The 26114-nt window shown below is 36.9% G+C and overlaps 2 protein-coding genes across 3 annotated transcripts in view; one reads left to right on the plus strand and one right to left on the minus strand.

Annotated features, from left to right (window-relative positions):
• Window positions 1–2387, minus strand: part of LOC120635647 — a 24163-nt gene extending 21776 nt beyond the window's left edge. The window contains exon 1 of the mRNA XM_039906700.1: window positions 2298–2387. The gene's annotated coding sequence lies outside the window, so the exon portion shown is untranslated. The remainder of the gene's footprint in view (window positions 1–2297) is intronic.
• Window positions 2004–22655, plus strand: LOC120635645 (zinc finger protein 260-like). 2 transcript variants are annotated; one of them, XM_039906690.1, is made up of 7 exons: window positions 2004–2485; window positions 3849–3900; window positions 14306–14605; window positions 16539–16733; window positions 18963–19133; window positions 19810–20004; window positions 21225–22655. In XM_039906690.1, exons 1-7 carry the CDS (start codon window positions 2135–2137, stop codon window positions 22301–22303), a joined length of 2343 nt encoding a protein of 780 aa, XP_039762624.1. In that variant the 5' UTR covers window positions 2004–2134; the 3' UTR covers window positions 22304–22655. The 2 variants fall into 2 exon arrangements, with proteins under 2 accessions (XP_039762624.1, XP_039762625.1); XM_039906691.1 differs by lacking the exon at window positions 14306–14605.
• The last annotated feature ends 3459 nt before the right edge of the window (window positions 22656–26114 follow it).

Below are 26114 nucleotides of genomic sequence, written 5' to 3' on the forward strand. Positions count from 1 at the left end.
AAATTGTAGCTATATTTAATTAAAAATCGATTAAAATAATTTCTCAGCTTGAAATGACAGCTTAATTTATGTTATTTTTATTTATAAATAATAAAGACAAAAACAGGTTATATTGATAAAAAAAATCTATTTCAGTTTAATACTCTATATTTAATAGAAGTGTGAAGTTGTTTACTCAAAACCTATTATGTCATTATTACTTTATAAAACTATTTACACTGTAACTTATAATTAATCTTACTTAAATTTGTATTGTTTATCGAAATTATTACTTACGAATAACTATTAATTAAATTTTATTCAATTATTTAAATGTATATATATATATATATATAGATTATTTATTTATTATTCATAATTAACAATTCATCTCAAGGCCAGCGGATAGACAATATTTTTTGTTTTCTTATTTGGCGTATAAATGTACAAAAATTTTGGATTTCCTAATCTTGAGCAAGCAACATAAAGCTGGCCATGTGAAAAACATGCACTTGATAAATTTAATCCCGTAACTTGTAGCGACTGACCTTGAGCTTTGTTAATCGTCATCGCAAAAGCAAGGCGAATCGGAAACTGTAATCGTTTAAATGTGAATGGTAAATCGCTAGGAATAATAGGAATACGTGGAATCAGAACATCTTCTCCTTTATATTTTCCGACTATATAAGTTATTTTTTATTTTATTGCTTTATTTTTATTTTCAATAACAAATGATATATTTGAAGATAGCTGATTTGCTTTTTAAATAAATTATATTTTTTTGTTTACAAAAGAAGGTTAGTTATTTCTTTTATTTTCTTCGTTAATATAAGTTGTAAAATAACTCATTGAATTTAATGAGAAAACATTTTATTGCATTCATTGCCGCATATAAAATTTTGAATCAGTTGATCGCTATAGAACTTAATGCATTGAAGCGCTATATGATGGTGATATTTAATAACATGGACATCATATTATACATTCTCCGTGGAAAAATACATGGTCATACCATTTTTTATGACAATCGGTTGAACGGGGCGGAAGTCGATACTTGACAGCGCCGCCTGGTGGGGAGTTACATCAATGGACATAGTATGTTCGTTTTCTCCGAGGAAAAATACATGGTCATACCAATTTTTATGACAATCGGTTGAACGGGGCGGAAGTCGATACTTGACAGCGCCGCCTGGTGGGGAGTTACATCAATGGACATAGCATGTTCGTTTTCTCCGTGGAAAAATACATGGTCATACCAATTTTTATGACAATCGGTTGAACGGGGCGGAAGTCGATACTTGACAGCGCCGCCTGGTGGGGAGTTACATCAATGGACATAGCATGTTCGTTTTCTCCGTGGAAAAATACATGGTCATACCAATTTTTATGACAATCGGTTGAACGGGGCGGAAGTCGATACTTGACAGCGCCGCCTGGTGGGGAGTTACATCAATGGACATAGCATGTTCGTTTTCTCCGTGGAAAAATACATGGTCATACCAATTTTTATGACAATCGGTTGAACGGGGCGGAAGTCGATACTTGACAGCGCCGCCTGGTGGGGAGTTACATCAATGGGCATAGCATATAAACCTTCTCCGTGAAAAAATACATAAGCATACCAATTTTCATAATGATCGGTCAAATAGTTTCTGAGTTTATCGATGACATATATACAAACATCCTCTTTTATATATATAGATTTGCCATAAGTATTTTCTCTGTGTCCTTGTAAGTTAGTGTTTTTAACCAGTTTGTGATGGTATGATTTGCCTGTTTAATTGTTAGGTGTTTAATATTACAAGACTTGGCAACATAGTTGTAGATTTTCGCATCAACATAGGGTGTAAAACGTCTAGCAAAAGCTCTTCGATTTCAAAATTTTGCATACTAGACTAGATAAACTGACACAAGTTGTGGGCGAATAAATGAAATTAAAGAAAACATTGATAGTGTACCTAATTCCTTGCTCTGGGGGATGGTGTACTCTGTGGCTTATGCTATTGTATTTTCTTTACTAAGGCTCGAGTCCATGGCCGAAAAAAAAAATAAAAAGAATAAGATAATCATAAATATTTAGGTCCTACAATTTGAATAATGACGACAATTTTAATAAAAAATAAGAGGAAGCCTCATAATGTAAAGCGAAAATTACATGAAAAGTCCCTGTCATTATAGTAAAACAATAAACTGCAACATGGAGGCACTACCCGAGCATTCCACTGACACTTGCCTCATAGTACCCAAGGAGGAAATTTTAGATGACCTGGAGATCACGTTTGAAAAGGAATACCAAGATGACAAATACTACATCATACCCAAAGAGGAGCTGTGCAAAAGCAGTCTGCACTTGAACGGTGAAGATTCCTCGGGATTTAACCACACGCCGATTAAGACAGAACTGACTTTGAGTGATGACGTCGTCCAGCTACGTCGAGATTTCAATGAAAACACAGAAACAGAAAATGAACTTGTATCTACACATAAAACCGTCACAAAGATTAAAGTGAGTATAACTGGTAATGAAAATAAAGCTTATTTGCTATGCTCCGCGAAAAGCAGGAGAATCTGTACGACGTAGTCAATAATTTCTTCAATCATTCATCTTCTTACCTTCCGATGTACGTGGTGCCACTGGTACGGCTCTTCAATCCTTATACTCCACATCAAACCGATAATATTTGTGCTGTACATTGATGAATCAGTTACCTTATTTTAATACATAATTATCCACAACTATGCACTCAATCCACACTGGGCCAGCGTGGTGAACTACAGCCTTAACCCCTTCTCATTGTGGAAAGAGACCTGTGTCCTGTAGTGCCACTGGTACAGCTCTTCAATCCTTATACTCCACACCAAACCAATCTTCTTCAGTATAATATTGCACTACTCTCTCAGATGTTCTATTTCCGCTATATGAAAGTCAAGGACTTTCGTAACTAAAACAAACAGTGATAGCCCAGTGATTAGAACTTGAGCTTCAGTTTCGCGGGCCCAAGTTCGAAACCCTCTAACTTTTTAAAGTTACTAGCTCTTGCCCGCGACTTCATCTGCGTTTGATTTTGTTTTTTGATGTGGCATTAAATTTAGTTGTAGATCTAAAATAAATTAAAATATTCAGTATCGCTAAGCCTTAAATGAGGGGTTTGCTGCTGTCCGCTGAGGAGTTCTGTCCTCTATCTCCAACCAGAGTTTGGGCAAAATTAAACACATTGTAACCTCTATAGTACATATATAATCATTTAAATCGGTTATAATTTGTCGGAGTTATGGTGTAAAATCGTCAAACACTCATCCCCTAAGGAACCGAGCTTAATGTCGGGATAAAAAGTATCCTATATTACTTCTAACACTTCCAATAATATGTGTACAAAGTTTTATGAGGATCGGTTCAGTAGTTTTCGCGTGAAAGCGTAACAAACAAACTTACATTGACATTTATAATATTAGTAGGGATACTCATGAATCAGTTAACTTTTTTTTAATACATAATTATCCTTAACTATGCACTCAAACCGCTCTGGGCCAGGGTGTAGGACGACGGCCTTAACCCCTTCTCATTGTCGGAAGAGACCTGTGGTCCATAGTGGGTTGATATGATGATGCACTTGAATCAATACATAAAGCTTATGATTAGAAATGTTTTATACGCTAGAATACCTCTTAAAGCTTTGGAACATGAGTACCTATCTTGTTAATGCAACATATTAAATTATTTTGGGCAGTACCTACATTCAGATTGCTAACAACAATGTTCTGACCTGACTGATTGCAGCAACATTAGTCAATCTCCCACCATGGTCGAAATAAGTCTGGTGTTATAACCGTTTCATGAATATGTTGTCTTGATGGGTTTCTATTTTCAGTGGGAACCAGATACTGATGGCAGTGGTTCTGGAGACTCGGCTCAGACGCTTGGTGAGTTTTTTTTCCCTTCTTTCTATTCCACTACCAGGCCCTATTAGCCTTCAACTGCTATCTCACCAACACAGCTGGCAGCATAGGTAGGAGATTAAAGTTATATGATAAGGGATAAAATTTACCTGTCCACCTGTCAAGGCATGGCAACAGGGAATAAAGTTAAAGTCACAAATATCAAGTAGGCCCATAGATGGTACTTTTGATGCCTACATCACATAAGAAAAGTGTACACGGTAGTGAGGTGTCAGCAATAACCATATTCGTAAACTTAAAACTAAACCTAAAAGGTTCCAAACGCATCCTGGTCTGAGAAGAAGCCCACAACAAACTTAGCCGGGCGTTCTTTTATCACCATCTCATATTGTCATTTAAAATTATTAGAAGAGCCTACCTGGTTAGAGCAATAATTCACACCCAAGCTTTTTTATCAGTTACGTAGTCCTTTTGTACTATAATAGGTCTTTTCTATAATCTTATGTTTAATACAAACTTTGAACTTTTTAAGAGACATCTCCGAGATGTCAATGGGTAGTTTATTGTAGAATTATATGCAATTTCCTTTAAACGAATTATGAATTTTAGGTAACCTCTTATATTGAACTGCTAGTTTTTTCTGACTTCTTATGTTCAAATTATTGCAGTCATATTTTGTTCTTAAATTTAGAAATGTTTTTATGAACATACATTAATTTTCAAATATGTATAATAATAACACTTATATGAATGTAAAAAAAAAATACAATAATTAATAATTAAGTAAAGTTTAAAATTAAAATTATAAATTATGTACTAATATATATTGTTAATTATCTTTACAATGCCCCGTGCGAGCTATAGCACATGATATTGGTTTTATAGTGATACTCGCGACTGATGGTTTGAATGAAAAAAAAAAAGCTAGATATACTTTGATTGACTATTGATAAAAATATCGAATTCATTTTGCCTAAAATTAATATTTCTTTTTTTTGAGTATTACCTTATTTATCGCATTAGGTTAAGCATGTTAATATAAATTAAGATTTGGGTTGGATTTGAACAAAATCACTCTCACTAGTATGATATTATTATATTGATAGAAGAATCAACATTACTAGGAAATATTATGATCATTGAAAAAACTTTTTCTTTAAAAACTATTTTTGAATGTTTTTTTTTTATCCTTCTTTAACGCAGTAACGAGTTAAAACAAAAAATAGTGGTTACTCTCCGTCCTTTCAGCTAACTCTTTGCCAAAAATCAAGTGGAATAAATTAATAAATATACTACTACAATACACGCATCGCCATCTAGTCCAAAAGTAAGCGCAGCTTGTTTTATGGGTACTAAGATGACTGATGAATATTTTTATGAATAAAACACATAAATACTTATAAAATACAGATAAACACCCAGGCACCAAAGAACATTTGTGTTCATCACACAGACTTTTTCCAGTTGTGGGAATCGAACCCACGGCCTTGGACTCAGTAAGCAAAGTCGCTGCCCACTGCGCCAGTCGTTAATTGTTGCTTATTTAGAGCGTAAAGAAGCACAAACAAACCAACATACTTTCACATTTTAAGTAAGCACAGAATAGCTGTTCGCTGCGGTTTTTTATTGACCTCCCTGGTGCAGCGCTGCTAAATTTGGTAATTTAATATTTCCGAATTTTCTCTGGTCCGGTCTGGTGGGAGGCCTACCGGCAAAGACGCACCGCTTAGCGATTTAACGTTCCGGTGTGATGTAGCATAGAAACCGATTAGGCACTTCATAGATGCGCAAAAGCACTGCCTACCCAAATTATTTTATATAACTCGTATTAGAAGGGAATTTTTCCATTGTATGCCATGTACCTGCTTTATGCATACCCTGTGCACGCCACTGCATTAGCGGTATGGGTTAAATGTAACTGCCATACTCCCTAACAGGTTAGCCCGCTACCATCTTAGACTGCATGACTTACCACCAGGTGAGATTGCAGTCAAGGACTAACTTGTAGTGGAATAAAAATAAAAAAATAAACGGTTTAACCCGCGTTAGTATATCTTTGAAATCGATAACACAGGCAAAACTACAGGTTTTTTTACCGGATGGCGGATATACTCCGGTGAGTGTGCTCAGGAACTTCACAATCTTGTTCCTCCTTCCCCGTTCTACCATAGAACAGCGAGACACCGTGAGCGGTGGCATCCTTATGTGTTTGATATTTCATCAACACGCACGAAACGTTTTCTATCCACGTTTCTGATACGCGCCGCTAGGATGTGGAACGCCCTCCCGACAACTGTGTTTCCTGCCACGTATAATTTGAGTACCTTCAAGGCTAGAGTGAATAGGCTTTTTCTAGGCAAGCGTGCTCCAACCTAGACCTCGTCATTGCTTTCTAATAAATAAAATAAAATAAAATCTTTTTATTTTTTTAGGGCACATAGAAAATTGAGAGGTTAACATAAAATAAATATAAAAGACATATTTTAAAAATAAATAAATAAAGAAAAAAAACAGTAAATTTTTTTTTTTTTTTTTTATTACGACAATACACACATCGCCATCAAGCCCCAAAGTAAGCGTAGCTTGTGTTATGGGTACTAAGATGACTGATGAATATTTTTATGAATAATATACATAAAATACTTATAATATACAGATAAACACCCAGACACTGAAAAACATTCATGTTCATCACACAAACATTTTCCAGTCGTGGGAATCGAACCCACGGCCTTTGACTCAGAAAGCAGGGTCGCCGCAAACTGCACCAATGGGCCGTCTAAATTAAAATCTAGAATTAAAATTAGAATAAATTAAATTACAATTGAAATCCAACTATTTTATATTATTTCATGTTTGGAATCTGGTGCACTTTTTGCCAATGTTTAAAAAATACGTTGTCAGGGGATGCCTGAGCGACGATTCTAAGGAGCTTATTGTTGGAATTTACTACTTCTCAGAAACTCGCAATTCTTTGACGAAGCACAGCGTAGAAGTTCGGGACTCTGGCATCGGCAAACATGCCCGACGCACTGCAATACCTCGCCTTTTTTAACAAAACGCGGAGCGCGTCGTTGTGCTGGACTCAGAGGGTGTTAAAGGATCTACTCTCAACTCTTTCACTCCGATCGTCGCCCGAGCCGAGGTTCGGCCCCACATGAGGCGCCCTCAGGCCGACGATCCCTTAGCTTCTTGGAGCCCTAGGGTTCAAACTCTTCCTGGCAGAGCCCCATTGCGAGGCTCGCGAACAAGCCCGCGTTACGCTGTTAAACTCGTGGGGTTAATCAGCAACACACAATCCAAAAAAAATGCTTTCTAACGGGCATGATTGTCACGTATTCGTGTAATATTATTGGAACTGCAAAATATTAACTTATTATTATCTGATATGGCATCCATAGAAATATTTAAAAAAAAATCCTGTGCAATTTATTCACCCACGGCGGAAGTGTTACTTCTGAAAAGTAGCCTACAAGATATTGAGGTGGATGTAGAGTATCAGAACTATTAGGATAAATGTAAGGTTAATATTTAGTTTCCATGGTATTTAGAATAGGTACGAAAATGTATAATGTTTTCTATCTCACTCTGTCCTATACATTAATGTGTTTGTTTCTTTATGTGTATTATTCGGTTTCCTTGGTAACTTAAATAGGAAAAAACAGATAAAATAGTAAGTATATTTGTCTCATTCTTTGCCGGCTTCATCCTACACATTTTTGTATTTGTGTCTCTTACCTGTAGATTTTTCCGTTGCATCCGGTTTGAAATCAGAACAATTCTAAAGAAGTTTCACTTCAAAATTATAGTATATATGTATTATAGTATATACTATGTATGTATTTTTGTCAAGGAATTTCTCCGAAACTATCAATCGATCGGATAAATCAGCTCGTTAACTCATTTTCTTGTTGTTTTGCTTAACAATGAAGTAAAATACCCTAATTACTATATTAATATAAAGTAGTTTTATTTTATAAAAAGTAATGATCAATAATGCCTTCTCTTTGGTCTGCGCTGGACTTGTGTTATGCCAAATATCAAATTGATTGCTCAGGTAAGGACGTGCAGGAAGGACAAACTATTCAAGAACAAACACACTTTCGCATTAATAATGAATTAGGATTTCATTATGAAAAATGAAATCCTAATTAATTATAAGTTGTAATGGTGAAATGAATGAAACTTTTATTCATTTCACTAACGTAGAAAAGAAAGTACTGTGATGTATTGATTGTTTCTAAATATCAATTTTCTATATCTGTCTAGATCCTCGATTCTACATAAAAAGAACGGACAACGGCGCAGGCGCGGATAACTCAGATGATGGCACGAGCCAATATAAAATTAAATCAGAAAGGAAAACTCAAAATAAAATAAGATGTCATCGATATAGAGATAAGAGAAAGAGCAATAATGATGCAGCAAATACTTCACCTAAAACAATCTCAGTTGATGAGGAGAACATCAAACGTAGAGAATATGACGCACAAAAAAGTAAACGTTACATAGATAAAAACAGAGCTGCTAATTCAATGAATTTACACACCGGTTACAATAATGATATTGATATAGACACTGGTTCACAACACACATACCATGTACCAATAGTTCCACACGACGATCGAAATAATACCATATTGAAGTTATTATTGTCAGACGGTGGTAGAATAAATAGGGTCGACGATGACGAAGAACCGGATTTCTCTGATGATGACAGCCATAGTGAAGTTGACGAAACCAAAAAAAGAAGAAGCATTCTGAATAAAATTAGATGTAAGCGATATAGAGATAAGAAAAAGAAAAAAAAAGAAGCAACTGTTAGTCTAGCTCGTACATTGTCCGTCGAAGAGGAGCAGGAGAAAATAAAACGACGCAGAGAGTACGATAAACAAAGAAGTAAGCGCTACAGAGATAAGAAAAGAGCTAAAAAAGTTAATTTAAATACAGATTGATCAACGAAAAAAAGGCCCGTTTCTTTTTATTAAAATTAAACTACTTACCGTAGTCATACACACTCAAATTACTTTTAATACTAAATTAATAAATAAATAAATATACTACGACAATACACACATCGGCGTCTAGCGCCAAAGTAAGCGTAGCTTGCGTTATGGGTACTAAGTAGATTGATAAATATTGTTTGATGAATCATATAGGTACATAAATACTTATAATATACATATGAACAACCAGGCACTGAAAAACATTCATGTTCATCACACAAACATTTTCCAGTTGTGGGAATCGAATCCACAGCCTAGGACTCAGAAAGCAGGGTCGCTGCTTACTGCGCCAGTCGGCCGTCAGCCGTATTGGCTTTAGACTGTCATAAAATCTTTAAATTTATCTCTCAATGACTCGGTAGACTCATAATTGGTAAACTACTGGACAGCAAATAATTAGTACTCTGAATAAATTTTCTCAAAACTATAAAACTTACAACTATCAAAGTTGTGTTTCATGATGATTAAAATGAATATAAGTTTACACTGTAAACTATCAACGAACACAATGGTAACAATTTGCTCTGTTTGGACTAGAGTTCGCGATTAGCGTTCTTTTTTCTACAATGAGGGTACACCTACCTTAACCTATAATATACCTATAATCTGGGAACCTTCAAAACAAGAGTGAAAAGGCACCTTTAAGGCAAACGCGGATCTTAGGCGGAATCATCACTTGCACTAGTCTATATATTAAAAAAAAAACAAAAAAACTTTTTCGAGAGGGGGTGAGTGTTTGAGGATTTAACAAATCAAATGACACAAAATTCAATATCAATGTTATTCACTCTTGGGAAAATAGAAGCTTCGTACGCGTCCGCGGTATAACAATCACGTAGGGATGCAGATCCTTACGGTGCCTCGTGGTTCTATGGTAAAAAGGTGAGGGGGGAACAAGATCAAACAGTTCTTGAGCACACTCTCCGAAATATATCTTACAGAACACCGAAAGGCAAGCAACCTTGCGCCGATGCTGAATCCAAGGCATCAAGCGTATACTTGGCAGAGCCATCCCATAAATGGGAGCGGTACTCCATGCGCGATCGAACCTGAGCTGGGTACAAGATGAGAAACCGTTTAGGCGTGAAGTACCGCTTGACCTTTTTGAGGATGCCAATTGATACTTTTGGAGGAAACCTTATATTATGAAAATAAGCTTAATTTGCTATACTCCGCGAAAGCAGGAGAATCTGTATGGTGTAATTTATAATGCTTAATACTCCACGACAAACAGATCTTCGACCATAGCGCACGTTTCGCTCCGAAACCGGAGCATACTCAGGAGATGTTGACTTTACAATGAATATTTGTTAACCTTATATCATTGTGTTACCAAGAAAATATTTATAAGTGTTGTAAGTGAAATAAATGTAAAAAAACACTGAAACACTTCAGACTACGTTTACATTTACGTTTCAAAGTAAAAAACAATCGTAATCGGTTATTCCGCTCGGAAAATTCGAAGCCACAACACAACAAACACACACACACACACGTCACATCATGCAAACCATATTTTTTGGAGATAACCTTTTATTATTAAAAATAAGCTTAATTTGCTGTACTCCGCCAAAAGCAGGAGAGTCTGTATGGTGTAATTTATAATTTCTTCAATCCTTACACTCCACACCAAACAGAACTTCGGCAATGTACCCTCTACGCACCTTTTGCTCCGAAACCGGAGCATCCTCAGGAGATGTTGACTTTACAATGAATAATTGTTAACCTTATATCATTGTGTTACCAAGAAAATATTTATAAGTGTTGTAAGTGAAATAAATGTAACATTTTATTAAGATTTTATTAAATAAATGTTCTTTGCCGTATCTTTACTTTCTTTCTCATGATGCTGACGCCCTCAGCACGGCTAGCATGGGCATGAGACAATGATCTCTCCGGGGAAGGGATAAAAAAGTGTGTGTCAGCTCCGACGCACAACTGGAGTTTACTCCTTAAGTACGATTGTCGAAACATAAAATAAGGATAAGGATAGATAAGGATAAATGTAATGTTTATTATTTAGTTTCCATGGTAACTAGAATAGGAAAAACAAATGTATAATGTTTTCTGTCTCACTCTGTCCCATATATTTATGTGTTTGTTTCTTTACCTAGATAATATTCGGTTTCCTTGGTAACTTAAATAGGAAAAATAAGTTAATTAAACGAAAGCGACGTTGCATGTTTGCGCATCACAGTTGCCGGGCATGCAACGTCGCAAAGCGAAAACGTAACGAGGTCATTCATCAGTAGATTTTACTCCTCACATTTTTCTCATACCGGGCGCCTTATATATGAAAATCGATTCTTAAGGAGTAAACTCCAAAAATTATCTTCTCCCACAGCTTTATCTATTCTCAGAGCACTGGCGCACTATAGTCGTAAAAATATAATAGGCCCGTTTTGACATTTGTGCAAGACCATAGAATGTAACTTGGAACGAAACTGAAAGAAACAATAAAATAAAAATCAATTACATACGGTGTTTTAAAAAATACGTAAATTTTTTTGGTACGTTAAATAATATGAAAGAATATATCGCGAGTATTCTTTTTGCGCTTACTTTATAGTAGCATGCAATTTATAATTGTTGCGAAACGTTCCGAAAACAGTTACGTTCTTAGTCTTTTTTTTAGAGCTGTAACCATTTTTTTACTGAATATCGAAAATAAATTTTGGTGTAGTAATCTTTACTGCAAGAATGAGCTTGGTTCTCAAAATGGGTTCTAAATAAAGAGTCTGAGTTGATGTATCTGACCAAACGGCACATGACTGAAGCGTCCCCGCGCGCACTGCGCAGTTTTTCGTTCCTCATCTTGTAAAGTTGACTGTGCGCTCGTTTAAGTTTGATATATGTTGTTTACTATTACGTTAACTATGGCTCTTCTATTTTGGACATTAATTTAAACATAGTGATTTGACTCCACTTTTGTGTTTGTTGTTATATAGTACTAACTCTGTTTCAACATGTTGAAAAGTGGACGTATAACTAACTATCATGGTTAGAATAGAAAATTTTATGCATTATTAAGTAATGAAATCGGCGACAGATACACTCTTATTCAAATACGTAGTTTAATGAATGAACCGATTGGAATGAAACTTGTGATAACGACTAAAAACCGGGAGGTATCTTTGCATCGTTCGAGTCTATACAGGACTGAAGTGTATCGATAATGCAGTCGTTTTTATATCGAAATACCCACCAACTCATTGTCATGAACATTTGTTGTTGATCTATATATACAAAAAGCAAAGGTCAACGCACAGCTCTCACCACTTGAAGGATCGGGCTGAAATTATGCACACAGATAGTTATTACAACGTAGGCATCCGCTATAAAAGGATTTTAGAAAATTCCAACCCTAAGAAGGTTAGATGGGGATGAAAGTTTGTATAAAATACTTCATTTCTCAATTATTTTTTGAAGTTACATCCATTAAACTAGGTTTTCGATTAAAAATTAAAGAGATACGTGTTTCACATATTTTAATAATGCAAACTGCTTAGGCATAAAATAGGTGATTAAAATTTATATGAGAGTTTCTAATTTTTTAAGTAATTTACGTTTATATTTTTCTATTAACAGCAAGACTTTTTTTTAAACCTTTGTAGTTAAAATTTACCGAATCAAAAATTGAACTTAACGTGAGCGAAGCTGCGGGCAAAAGTCAAAAATAATCAGTATTAGCGAATTTTGTAAAAATCTTATTTTATAGTTATCAAAAGTTTGATTATTTACCCACTTTATAAATTTACTGTAACATTTTTTAGATGCATAAGAACTGAACTGTTACTTTTTTGTCCGATATTCCCACTGAGTCGAGACTTATGCGGGTGAAAGCGGAGCGCAGCTAGTTCAAATATCATTGCATATCTGAGTGGAAATATTTTTTTAATACCTCAGTTACACAATGTGTACAGGTATAGCCTGTGATAGCCCACAGCTGGTGGGGCTTAGGTTGCCCGATGGGCAGCCAGGTTAGTGAATTGGGAGTAGCGCAGAGGACGATATACAATCCTATTATATTATTAAGGATTACATGTACGATAATGACAAGGTAGATTGGAAGCAGCCAGCCTCGCTCTCATCTCCCGCAAGATAGAAAAATGATTGTAAATGTTGACGTTGGAAAAGAACAACTACCGTGTTTCTTGTCGGCTCTTCTCGGTACAATCTGCTTTCCGATACGGTGGTAGAGTCACTACAAAGATACATACTTGACGTTTCAAAAGTGCTTATAAAGTAGGCCTACTTGAAATAAATGAATTTGAATTTGTATTTGATAAAAAGCTTGGGTATTGATTGATCTAACTTCATAGCTCAACATTAACTAGTAATTAACGACTAAGACACCGGGAGGTATCTTTGCATCGTTCGAGTCCATGTAGGACTGCGGTGCATCGATAATGCAGTCGTATTTATATCAAAATACCCACATTCAATGTCATGAAAATAATGATAAATGTCTGGCAAATATGAATTTATAGTTATCAAAAGTTTGATTATTAACCCACTTTATAAATTAACTGTAACACTAGACTGTGAGATGGTGATAACAGAAAAAAAACCTGGCTAAGTTTTTTGTGGGCTCTTATACCATGGCGCGTTGGTAACCCCCCTAGCTTTAGTTTTAAGTTAACGAATGCAGTTATCGCCATCACTAACATTAGTGTAACATGGTAATTGTATGAACGCTTCATTAGTGCCTGTAAGGTCTACATGACTAAAATATTTTTGAATATCGGCACACAGGTATAAGTCAAAGTCAAATATTTCTTTATTCGAATAGGGAAAAAGATGGCACTTTTGATGCGTACATTACATGTAAAATATGACATAGAAGTGAGTGAAGTGAGTTATGTACAGGATAATTTTGAAATCACTGCGGATTTTTTTTTGGAGGGTCGGTATCGGTATTAGAACATATTTCCACTAAAATTTATTTTTTTTACCATGTCCGAGCATAAAATAAGTGAATCATGGCTACTCGTAATAGGTATCTACATAAATAAATAATAGCCCACTTAGGCTGCATCATCACTTACCACCAGGTGAGATTGCAGTCTTTGGCTACCTAAAAAAAATACATCGCAATGTGTGGCATGTATAGGTAAGTAATGGGTTTTTAAAATTTAATTGTTTAAGTTATTATTATGCTTTATTTTATGGAATTTCCGCTGCGACGATAGCACCGAGTGCGAGGACGTTGAGCGCAAGTTGACTGCTGAGAGCTATTGTAGGGTGCCCATAATTATGTTTTCCGGGGACTAATGTTTTGTAACCGTTAATTTCTGTATCGTTAAGTAAAACATAAAAAAAATATACGTTCATAAATTTGGTTTATGTATGACAGAAAAAAAAATTACCCTGTATATATATACTCGTAGGTTGGTTAAACTAAAAATAATGTTTTGCTTCAGGGGTTCCCCAACATAAGGAGTGTTCTCCGATACAGCGGCGTGGCAATGAGAAGAAGCCACTCTCTTGCCATTTTTGCGGTTTCAAATGTAAATACAAGAGTGCTCTAATAAGACACATGAGGTCGCACACCGGCGAGAAACCGTTCGCATGCAAGTATTGCGAGTTCAAATGCAGCAACGTGAGCACTCTTAACCTGCACCTGCGCACGCACACGGGCGAAAGACCATATTGCTGTCGCAGTTGTCACGCTAAATATACTCGAAAGCAGCATCTGTTGGTCCACATGCGCAAGCACACTGGTGAGAAATGTTTTTGCTGTGGTGTATGTCGGATATAGATTTTCTCAAAATCTCACATGAGAACTCACTCGTACCGGAAATTTTATTCTTTCCTATGCCGCGAAATTTACATTTAAATAGAGTTTAAAAAATGAAAAAGTACGACCTAGGAAACCTATACTCTTGCGATATTTGTCAGGGTAAGTTCACTTGGAAGCATAATTTAATATCCCATATGAGAACTCACACTGCGAAATCCATTGGTTGTGAACTTTGACCAGCGATGCTTACATTCAAACAGTTTGGCGAATCATGTGTTGACTCACTCTGGAAACTAATTACTAATTTCGGCATTGGAAGTTGTGGTCAAAGCGCTCAGGCCGCGATTGCCAGAGTCGCAGGTTCAAATCCTGACGGTTCCGAAGATATTTATATAAAACTATAAAATAGTTTTTTTATTGGTAAAGCATATTTTATCACTCTTATTTCAGTCTTTTTACCAACACTTCGCGGAAATAACAAATTGAAAAACTGAAAACATAATGTTCATAACACAAAAAAATTCTAGCTATGGAAATCTAACCCACGGCCTTGAACTCATCGCCAATCGGCTGGCAAACTGTAAGCAGGTTTCCTCACGGATGTTTTCCGTCACCGTCGGAGCAAGTGATAGTTTAATTGTGAATATGGACAAGTTAGAGGTGCGTTTTGGGATTAAAACTCTGCCTTGCGAAAGTGAAGTCGAAGTCCTACCCAAAAATTCAAAATTCACTCAATTCAGTGGGCCTAAAACAAGCACTTTCGAAACGTCAAGTCTGTCTGTTTGTAGTGACTGACTGATATGTGATCTCTTCCAGACAACCTTAGGATTAGGAAAACCAAGGGAAACCGATTATTGTTTCCCTTGGTTTGAAACCGGTTGCTTGACGGTGGATGTTTTTTTATAAATTTTTACTAGTGTTTTGTATTTTATTTAAGCATTTTTAAGAATTAAAAAAAAAATGAAAAAGAATAAATGATAGAAATACAATACAATTAATAAATAATTCGCTGCAGGTATACAAGTATATAATAATACAAATTGTTCAATTGTTTTAACATAGGTACAAGTTACATTACACCTGCACGATAAGTATAACTTATATTAATGTTATAATTTACACGGATATACAGAAATCAACTGTCCCTAAGCCAGGTATAAACCAAAATTTAAAAAGAAAATGGACTGTAACAATATTAATATTAGGAGCAAAAATAAACTCGTTTTGCAGTTTACTAGGCTACACAAAATTGCTAATTCATTCAAGGTCAATTTTATATTATTTTGTAACAAATTTCCAAATGAAATCTTTGAGATGTCTCTCAATAAGTTCAAAGTTTATATAAAACGTAAGCTTACATAAAAATCCTATTATAATATTAAGGATTACTTGAACGATAAAAAAGCTTGGGTGTGAATTGCTCTAGCTTCATAGCTTAATATAAATAAACTGTGAGATGGTGATAACAAAAAAAAAATACCCGGCTAAGTTTATTGTGGGCTCTACTTAGACCAGGGCGCGTTTGGAACCCTCGTAGCTTTAGGTTAAAGTTGGCGTACGAAGTTATCACCATCCCCTTACAATTATGTAAACATATATGCATGAACGCTTCATAAGTGCCTGTGATCGGCCTACATGAATAACGAAAGTTTGAATTTGACAGTGCTCTCCTTATAAATATGGCTCGTTTAAAACAAAAAAAATAAAATGAAAGATATGATTTCCCAGGTAACGCTCTTAATCGTAAATATTTGTACTGGGATATATATATTGGTATTGCCAGAGAGGAGTGGCGACGAATAGTTAAGCGTGCCACAACCCTTAAATGACGACCACGACCGCTCTGACAAGATCGAACCGACTGAGAAGAAGATATATATTGGTTGAATTAAAAAGTTATGCGCTTGTTTCAGAGCCTCCCCAACTGAAGAAGTGTCCGAACAAGGAGCCCCTCTCGTGCCATTATTGCGGGTTCAAGTGTAAATACAAGAGCGCTATAATACGACACATGAGTACCCACAACGGGGAGCAGCCGTTCGCATGCAAGTATTGCGAGTTCAAATGCAGCGACATCAGCACACTGAGCGCGCATATGCGCACACACACGGGTGAGAAACGTCGCATATGTCACGATAAATATTTTCGGAAACGTCATCTCACTTTCCACATGGTAACTCACATTGCTGAAAAACCCGCAGCAGCAGTAGAGCTTGTCCGGGTCATATAGCTGACCATATGCGTAACATTGACACACACTGGTGAGAAATCTTAATGCTGTGTGTCAGGTTAGATTTTCTCTATACAACATTTACCGTCTCACATGAGGACTCACTAGAGCCTGATTCTTGTGAACTTCTTGTTGCACCGCGTTATTTACTTTTAAGTGGTGTTCAAATACTCATATAAAACACACATTCTAGGAAAACATTATTCTCGTAAAATTTGTCAGATAAATTCACTCGGAAACATCGTTAAGTATTCCACATGAGAACTCACACTGTGAAACCGTTTTCTTGAGAACTGCGTTGAGCGAACGTTTACATTCGAACAGATTTTGTCGTCATGCGCAGATTCACTCTGGAAACAGCTGATATTCATAAGTTTACTCCAAAATATCATTAAACTGTTCATAAGAGTACGCATACTGCATAGGAACCTCGTTAAAACTAAGGGCTAAAGCATGGGCCCAGATTAAATTAATTGTAACTGTGTACCTGTTTTGATCCACTCGACCGGATATTGACGCGACGAAATAAATTGGGCACACACTCCGATTTAGTATAATCACCTTTATTGGTATACACAACTAGGTACAGAAAGAAAAAAGTAGCGGATAAACAGTCCGTGAGCGCAAGCGACGTGCGGTCAGTGCGTTAACAGATTGCAACTGACGTGTCGGGTGCGACAGCCGCCCTGCGCCGGAGCCGGTTTGTTAACCGTCCTTGTGTACGGCTGTGCCGCTACACGCTCACGTATGTATATAGATAACTTTTGTTTCTGTTGTGTATATTATATAAATGTTTATGTTGTGGGGTGGGAAAGCTCGCGTTTTTTTTTTCTGAACATCAAAGTAGTGTCAAAAATAATTGCGCGTGCAGCACGTTCCGTCATCATTATCATATCGACCCATTACCGGCCCACTACAGGGTACAGGGCAGGGCAGGGCACCCACATTGGGTTCAAGGCCGTAGTCCACCACGCTGGCCCAGTTCGACTTTAGACTTTAGACTTGTGACCAATGCCACGCTTCGTTTAAGCACAAGAAAACTTTAACTTCTTATGTGAGAACTCATACCGGTGAGAAGCCTTATTCCTGCAAAGTCTAACTACAAATTTGCTTAAATAAGTGCTCTAGTGAAGCACACGAACTCATAATGATAAGTTTTTCCTTTTTCGTTTATAATGTTTGAATTAACCGTAAAAGTTGGTAACAAGCCTTTTACGGAGTAAGTACACTTGCTGAAATTATAAAACACTTGAATAAAATGGGACGTTTGAATTTAATTGTAAAATGATTAAAAGTGTCATTACTTGTTTCCAAAGAATCTCATTGTGACATCGCCCTTTGAAAAGTAAATCGATCGTAAATCTGCAATTTGTGGGTCTGTATATTATAAGAATTCATGTATATTGTGCCTAAATATTCACCAGCTATCTTCGCACCCATAACACCTACGGTTACTTTGGGGCTAGATGGCGATGTGTGTATTGATGTAATATATTTCTTTTTATTATATATTTATTAAAATTGCCGGCATATGGAAAAGTTGTAAATATCAATTTAGTTGAAACACGTTGTTTTATTAATGTACGGATTGCAAAGATATATACAACGCATCATACACAGGTTTACAATCAATAGGCTATAAAAGTCCACTAAAGGCTGGACTAAAGGCCTCTTCCAACGGGAGAGTTCAATCTTGTTCCTTCCTTTCCTCCCTGATGTACCACAGAACAGCGAGTCACCGTGGGCGGTGGCACCCTTATGTGGTTGATATTCCACAAAACGTCTTTTATCCACGTTTCTGATACGAACTGCTAGGACGTTGAACGCTTCCTGGCATCTGTGTTTCCTGCCACGTATAATTTGGGTACCTTCAAGGCTAGACTGAATAGGCTTCTTCTAGGCAAGCGTGCTCCAACCTAGACCTCATAATTGCTTTCTAACGGGCATGATTGTTGTCAAGCGAGCGTTTCCCGTTATATTCCCGTAGTCACCTCATACTACATCCACGGAAAGAATGAGGGTTGGTGACACCTGCATTCTAAACTGCCGTCACCACACGACATACGGGTATACAGGTTGGTGAAATAGTAAAGTAATGTTTTTGTTTCAGGAAATGAGAAGTCTCTCTCTTGCCATGCTTGCGGGTACACGTGTAAATACAAAAGTGCTTTACTAAGACACGCGAGGTCACACACTGGCGAGAAGCCGTACGCTTGCAAGTATTGCGAGTTTAAATGCAGCAACGTCAGCACACTGAACTCGCACCTGCGCAAGCGCTTTGGTGAGAAACTTTATTATTGTCTCTTGTGTCTGGTTGAACTTGCAAATAAACACTTTAACTCTTTAACGATCCACATGAGTACCCATACTTCCCACCACCACGTATAATAATGTCTTAATAGCTTATCTTATGTCTTATGCATAATAAAAACCAATCATGTTGCACACTTCACGTACTGCAATATTTTTTATATCTTCCTCAATTCCTCAACGTGTTGTAAATCTAGTATGATATGATATGATATAATATGAAAAATGCAAAATAATTGACTATGGAGATGAAAATACTATGGGACAGGATCATTTGACATTTAAGTGACTGATGATAACTTAACAAGAGACGCTTTCCAGACGCTGTATAACTATTCTCCCCATAAATTCACAAAAATCTTTTTAAAAAATTAGATATGTAAAAAATATTTTCAAAGGCATTTTATCTTAGTCTTCATTTATTGAGGGAGCTCTTAGTGTTTAGCGCCATTAAGGGTGGCTCAGGGTAGGAAGAGTTTTGACTCTGGGATGGAATGTATTAGTGAGAGAACTAGCTCGACGATGATTCCTCTGAAATCCTATTGAACCAAGTATTTATATATTCGCTTCCGCCGTCTCACCCCAAAACTCATACTCGTATGTCACCCCACTTAATTGTCGAATATTAAAATAATCATTTGTTTCAGGGCCGCCCCCACTTAAGGAGTGTCCGCCGACCAAGCGGGGAAGAAAAGAGAAGGAGCCTCTCTCTTGCCATGTTTGCGGGTACAAGTGTAAATACAAGAGTTCTTTGTCGAAACACATGAGTACCCACAACGATGAAAAGCCGTTCAAACGCAGCAACGTCAGCACACTGAGCCCGCACATGCGCACGCACACGGGTGAGAACCTCATTGCTATCGCACGATAAATATACTCGAAAGCATCATCCAAATGTCCACATGAGAACTCACATGTGTGACATTTGTCGCAAAATTTACGCAAAAAGGTCATATAGTTGACCACATGCAAACACACACGGGTGAGAAACTTATTTTTCCGCCAAGCAGCATTGTTGTAACGCTGTGATTCCAGGCTAAAGGGCGCGGTTGACGAAAAACAGGACGTGTTCCTTGCATGCCCTGCGAAGTGTTCTCTGTTTAAAAAAAAATTATTGCTTTAAAAAAAACAACGCATGATATCTCTGCTGTTACAGTGTATAGCTAGAATTCACTTCCTCAGTACGTTTCATCTTTATTCTCGTGCTCAAACGCCCTTGAAGTGAAACTCGTGTCTTAAGGGATAATTACTCTCCTGTCTATGCTATTCTGACTGATATATTATAAAATATATCCTTATTAGATTCTTTTGGAATCTGTAGGTCTACACGTGCCGGACGGCGATGACATCGGCCGTCGACGTACTTCCTTTGCATTGCCATGTTGAAGGAAAAGGCCATTAGCCACACAGTCCCCATTGGCCCGTGCAGTGAGCTTGCGTGATCTTTTAATTCGAGAGAATTTGGGACTCGACACGTGTTGCATACCCAACCAATTCAGGTCGTAAAGGGAATTAATATAATGTTGCGCAGAAAGTCATCATCATCATCCGCAAGTGTGCATCCATCTTTCAAGCAGTACTAACTCTTCTTATTTTCGGCCTTACTCATCCAGTCGAAGCCTGCAACTTTTCGGATTTCGTCGCTTCACCTAGTTGGGGGCCCGACACTCTGCTTACCGAGACGAGGTCTCTACTCAAAAAAGTCCTTCCTTCAAATCCATAACCCATCAGTCCTCCTACAAACGTGACTAGCGCACTGCCAGTTTAGCGTGCTAGCCCGGAGAGCTATGTCGGTTACTTTCGTTCTTTGGCGAATCACTTCGTTACGGACCTTGTCCTTTAAAGAAATACCAAGCATAACTCATTTCATAGAAGTTTGTGAAAGTAAAAAGAAAGTAATTTGCGTTATTTTTACGTAATGTTTTTATTGGATTATTTTTTTTTGTGTCATTGTGTGTTATAAATGTCGCTTGGGGTGACTAATTGGGAAACTGTTTTTCCGTGTGAATTTTTCTCTAGGTATGTTGATAATTCAACTTAAAGTAAATAAATTCTATTTCAGACGCTTCGCGGCCGAAAAGAGAAAGTTCGCCCCACCACGTTAGAACTGACAAGCCTCACATGAGCCCTCAATCCGAAAAAAAACCATATTGTTGCGAGGAATGTAACGCTTGTTTCACGCTCAAGAATGACTTGGTCGCTCACAAGCGCTCTCACGTTGTAAAACCCTTGAGTTGTGACCTGTGTCAGGCGAAGTTTAAACAGGAGCGTAGTTTAATTCTTCACATGAGAAAGCACACCGGAGAGAAACCCTACGTCTGCGGCCAATGTCAGGCTAAATTTATTCGAAAAGGCGAACTAACTACTCACATGAGGTTCCACAGTGGAGAAACTTATCAGTGCGAACATTGTCCGAAGAAATTTTTGCATAAACCGAGTCTCATTTGCCACAGGAGAACACACACTGGTGAGAAACCTTATTCGTGTGAACTGTGCCACAAGAAATTTACACAGACAGGTACCTTAAATTCTCACATGCAGACGCACGCTGATGCTAAACTTTATTCCTGCGATCAATGTTTCAAGCAATTTTCAAGACAATCGTGTTTCACTTCTCATGTTATGACCCACACAGGAGAGAAACCCTATTCTTGTACTGTTTGCGGGATGAAATTTAGAAGTAGGCATCATTTAATTTCTCACACGAGGATACATACTGGGGAAAAACCTTACTCTTGTTCGTTATGCGATGCGAAGTTCGCCCAAATGAGTTCTCTGAACGGCCACTTAAGGTCCCACTCTGGCGAGAAACTGTATTCTTGCATCTTGTGTCAGGCTAAACTTGCAAGTAAACACTCTTTAACTGTCCACATGCGGTCCCACACTGGTGAGAAACCCTTCTCGTGTGGCGTATGCGAGGCTGAATTTACAAATAAACAAAGCCTAACGAGTCACATGAGGAGTCACACTGACGCCAAACCATTTCCTTGTGATCAGTGCGAGGCTTCGTTTAAACACAAGCATAATTTGACTACGCATTTGAGAACCCATACCGGCGAGAAGCCTTATTCCTGCAAAGTCTGTGATTACAGATTCGCTCAAAGCAGTGCGCTAGTGAGGCACACGAGAACTCATAGGTAGTTAAAAATGTTTAAAGGTTCTATAAAAAAACATTTTTTAACTTCTCTGTATTTTTCGCGGGGTCCTTGTTAATTAGTTTATAAGATGGCAAATTGTTATTTGACTGAGCAGCATTTTTTGATTCATAGAGTTAGCTATAAATTGGGTTAAACAGCACTTGTGTTTTGATAAAAATGTATAATGTAGCATATCCTAGGTTTATGTTATTACTGAAATAATGCCCTGACTTGAGGCTCTTGAAGCAGTCAACAATCAATTTAATGCATCACGGAATGCAATAATTTACTAAAATAAACTAAATAAAATCTAAAACGTCCTCGAAACCACCGCAGCGAGGCACAGTTCCTAAGATGCTGGCAGCATTGCCCCTTTGGATGGCAAAACTAATTCGTTGGCCAAGGTCACTGCCCGCTCTAGGGTCACCGGTAGACTCGATAACCCTTTTCGATAATTCTTTGGAAAGGGCTCTTGCCTCCGGACCCCACGGTCCCAAAGTATGTATTATGTATTTATGTTATTTGTATTATTCGTGTACTTATTTAATGATTACTTAACGGCCCTTTTGTGAGATAAGATATCTTAGTAAATATATTTATGTCAAAAGTTATTGTTGTGTTATTGCTAGTCCCCATTAATCCAAAACTCAATGTGTTTGAGCTTCATCTGGATCTGCTACGTATACTTTAGCTCCTTGACAGCAAGGTCCGTATAGGCCAAGGAACACCTAGGAGTCGGTGGACTGGAGTTGAGGGGGACAAATCTGCTATATACCAATGGATAAAGGACGAGCATAATATGAATTTTGGGCCACCTCCAAACATTTTTGTATCTCTATAAATGTTATCATAAAAAAAAAGCTAGATTATTTTTTCATTCTCAAAAATATTTATTCGCTTGGAACCCCATATTCAGAGAAAAAATACTTTGAAGAATATAGGTTACCTGTAATACCTGTAGAGTCACAGGACTCCAAAACACAACAATGCAGTAGTTTTATATTCTCAACTCTACGTAAAATCACAATCCAGCATTAGACAAACTAGTATGACTGAAATAAGTTCAAGTGATTAGCACGCAAAAATGACAGTGTATTAAACCATATAACATAGGCATTATAGATTATAATTGAACTAGCTGTTGCCCGCGACTTCGTCTGCGTATGATTTTGTTTTTTGATGTGGCGTTCAAATTAGTTGTTCTAAAAAAATGTAAAGTATTCAGTATTGCTAAGCCTTAAATGAGGGGTTTACTGCTGTCCGTTAAGGAGTTCTGTCCTCTATCTCCAACCACATTCAACACTACACAAAGTTTGGTACACAAAATATAACCTCTATAGTACAAAATTAATTATTTAAATCGATTATAAATTGCCGGAGTTATGGTGTAAAATCGTCAAACACTTTCATCCCCTCTCCCAGAAGAACTGAGCATAATTTCGTTATAAAAAGTATCCTATATTACTTCTAACACTTCCAAGAATATGTGTGCAAAGTTTCATGAGGATCGGTTAAGAAGTTTTTGCGTGAAAGCGTAACAAACAAACTTACATTGACATTTATAATAGTAGGGTTTAGTAGGGATAACGAGATGTTTTGCGGAAAAAAAATCGATTTGCTTTTAATTTTCTTTGAAAACGACAGATCATAATCCATTATGTTTCAATTACCGATTTATTATTATGACAATAGAAAATAAAAACGCAAACGCAACCATTAGAAATAAAACCAAAGTTATTGATGCGTTAACCTATAGCAGAAGCCGGAAATGGAAATGGGCAGGTCACGTCGCACGTAACCCTAATAATAAATGGACGCACATCTCTATGGAAAGGTCCAACGGGCATTCGAAAACGGGGTCGACCAAAGGTACGTTGGGCAGACGAATTAGAGAGTGTGGCTGGCGAGAACTGGCTTGTAAGAGCGCTAAACAGAGCCGAGTGGCAGAAAATAGAGGAGGCCTTTACCCACAAGGGGTCCTTGGTTTCATAACTCAATTGGTCAAAAAAAAAATTTTTTTTTTTTTATTTAACGTTACAAATTTGCAAAAGCTTATATTCTTAGCTATTTTTATATTTATTTATGTTTATATTTTGAATCAAGGAATAATAAAAGGCTTTCTTATTTTTATTTTTTTATTTTTTTTTATTTTAATAGAAAATACTTTTCAAAAAAATATCGGGTTTGGAAGCACTTATTTTGCAGTCCCAAACTGAATTTAAAAAACTAATTTTAATTATCAAATATATTATTGCCTGATACCTAGGCCCGTGTTTGGTCAATTTACTTTTCTAGACTAAGTCAAATCCCACCCAGGTCTGTCTGGGGATCATGAACGATGATGAAGTAGTTAGGTCTGCGAACACCCCTCATTATCAGCAACTTCAGCTTGTCCTTACCTCTTATAGTCCAGTCATTATAGTAAGTTCACCTCGGAATTCGAGATACCCAGCTGTAAGGCTGTAAATACTTGTATATTGACACCCTAAATGTTGTCTCAAAACCTACATATAGGTAGGGTGTAAGCAACTATTAAAATTCAAGGTCAAAGGTCACAAAAATCGGTTTTTTGCGCTTTTTTTTGAAATATCTCTTTTCCTATGGGGTTTTTGCTACTTGTATTTTTTATCAATATTGTAGAATACAAAATTCTCTACAAATTTTGACAAATTTTTTTTTTATACTGGCAACTGTATATTATTTTATAACAAATTACCGAATAAAATCTTCCAGATGTCTCAATAAGTTCAAAGTTTAAGATATAAAACGTAAGCAGCTCTCACTTCGCCGAGAAGCCGGCAAGAAACTCAGCAGTTGCTTTTTTCCAGCATAGTTTAAACAATAAATGATTATCGTAATAAACAATAGATGTTTCGCTCCTTTGTGCATCTCTGGGCATATTCACAGACACAGCTTTTTTTAACTACTTACACAGACCGCATATTAGTAAATGGTATGGTATTATGTATTTTTATATTCAGTACTTGTACTAAAACACAAAAACTCTGTGTGTCCCTCGATACACATATTAGTGAGAGTACAGATTTCAATTGCGTATTCACCGCACTCTCGCCAAGGTTTCGACCACCAATGTATGGCGGGTCCCATCGTCGATGGCCTAATAGCAGCATAGCATATTAGTCGATAAAAATTCGAAATTCATTTATTTCAAGTAGGTACAAGCACATTGAAACGTCAAGTCTGTGTGTAGTGACTCTACCACCGGTTCGGAGGCAGATTCTACCGGGAGAAGCCGACAAGAAACTCAGCAGTTGCTCTTTTCCAACATCGTTTTACAATTTAACAATTTTTGTTCTATCTTGAGTGAGATGAAAGCGGAGCGGATTGCTTCCAGGCAACCTTGTATACCTATTTCTTTAATTTTTTAATATAGTGATAATTTTGGGAAAGCAACGTTGTACCAGTAATGGCCCATCCATGCACTGTTGACGTTCGTACAAGAATTTATCGTCCATCAATAAGAGCTTTTATCGCTAACAAGGAATAGTAATCGTTAATGGGAGAGCTGAAATCGCATTTTTATTGACTGCAGAAGGTTAACCAAGAAAATTCCTAAATTTTTTATTCGGGCCTCATATATGTTTATTTATTTTAAATCTTGTTAGTAGGGCAGGGCCACTTTTTTTTTATTATTGCAGTGAAACTTCTTTATCGGGGTTGGAAAAAAATTTAGTGTAACATTTTTCAGTTACGCGTCACATTTTTTCGGTACGCGCCGTCTTTTTCTTGTCCCAACCACGGTTGATTCGAGTTTATTCGAACTTCAAATGCATTGCAAAATTTAAACGGCTGAA

The sequence above is a fragment of the Pararge aegeria genome, chromosome 27 (genome assembly GCF_905163445.1).
Source record: "Pararge aegeria chromosome 27, ilParAegt1.1, whole genome shotgun sequence".
Classification (NCBI taxonomy): domain Eukaryota; kingdom Metazoa; phylum Arthropoda; class Insecta; order Lepidoptera; family Nymphalidae; genus Pararge; species Pararge aegeria.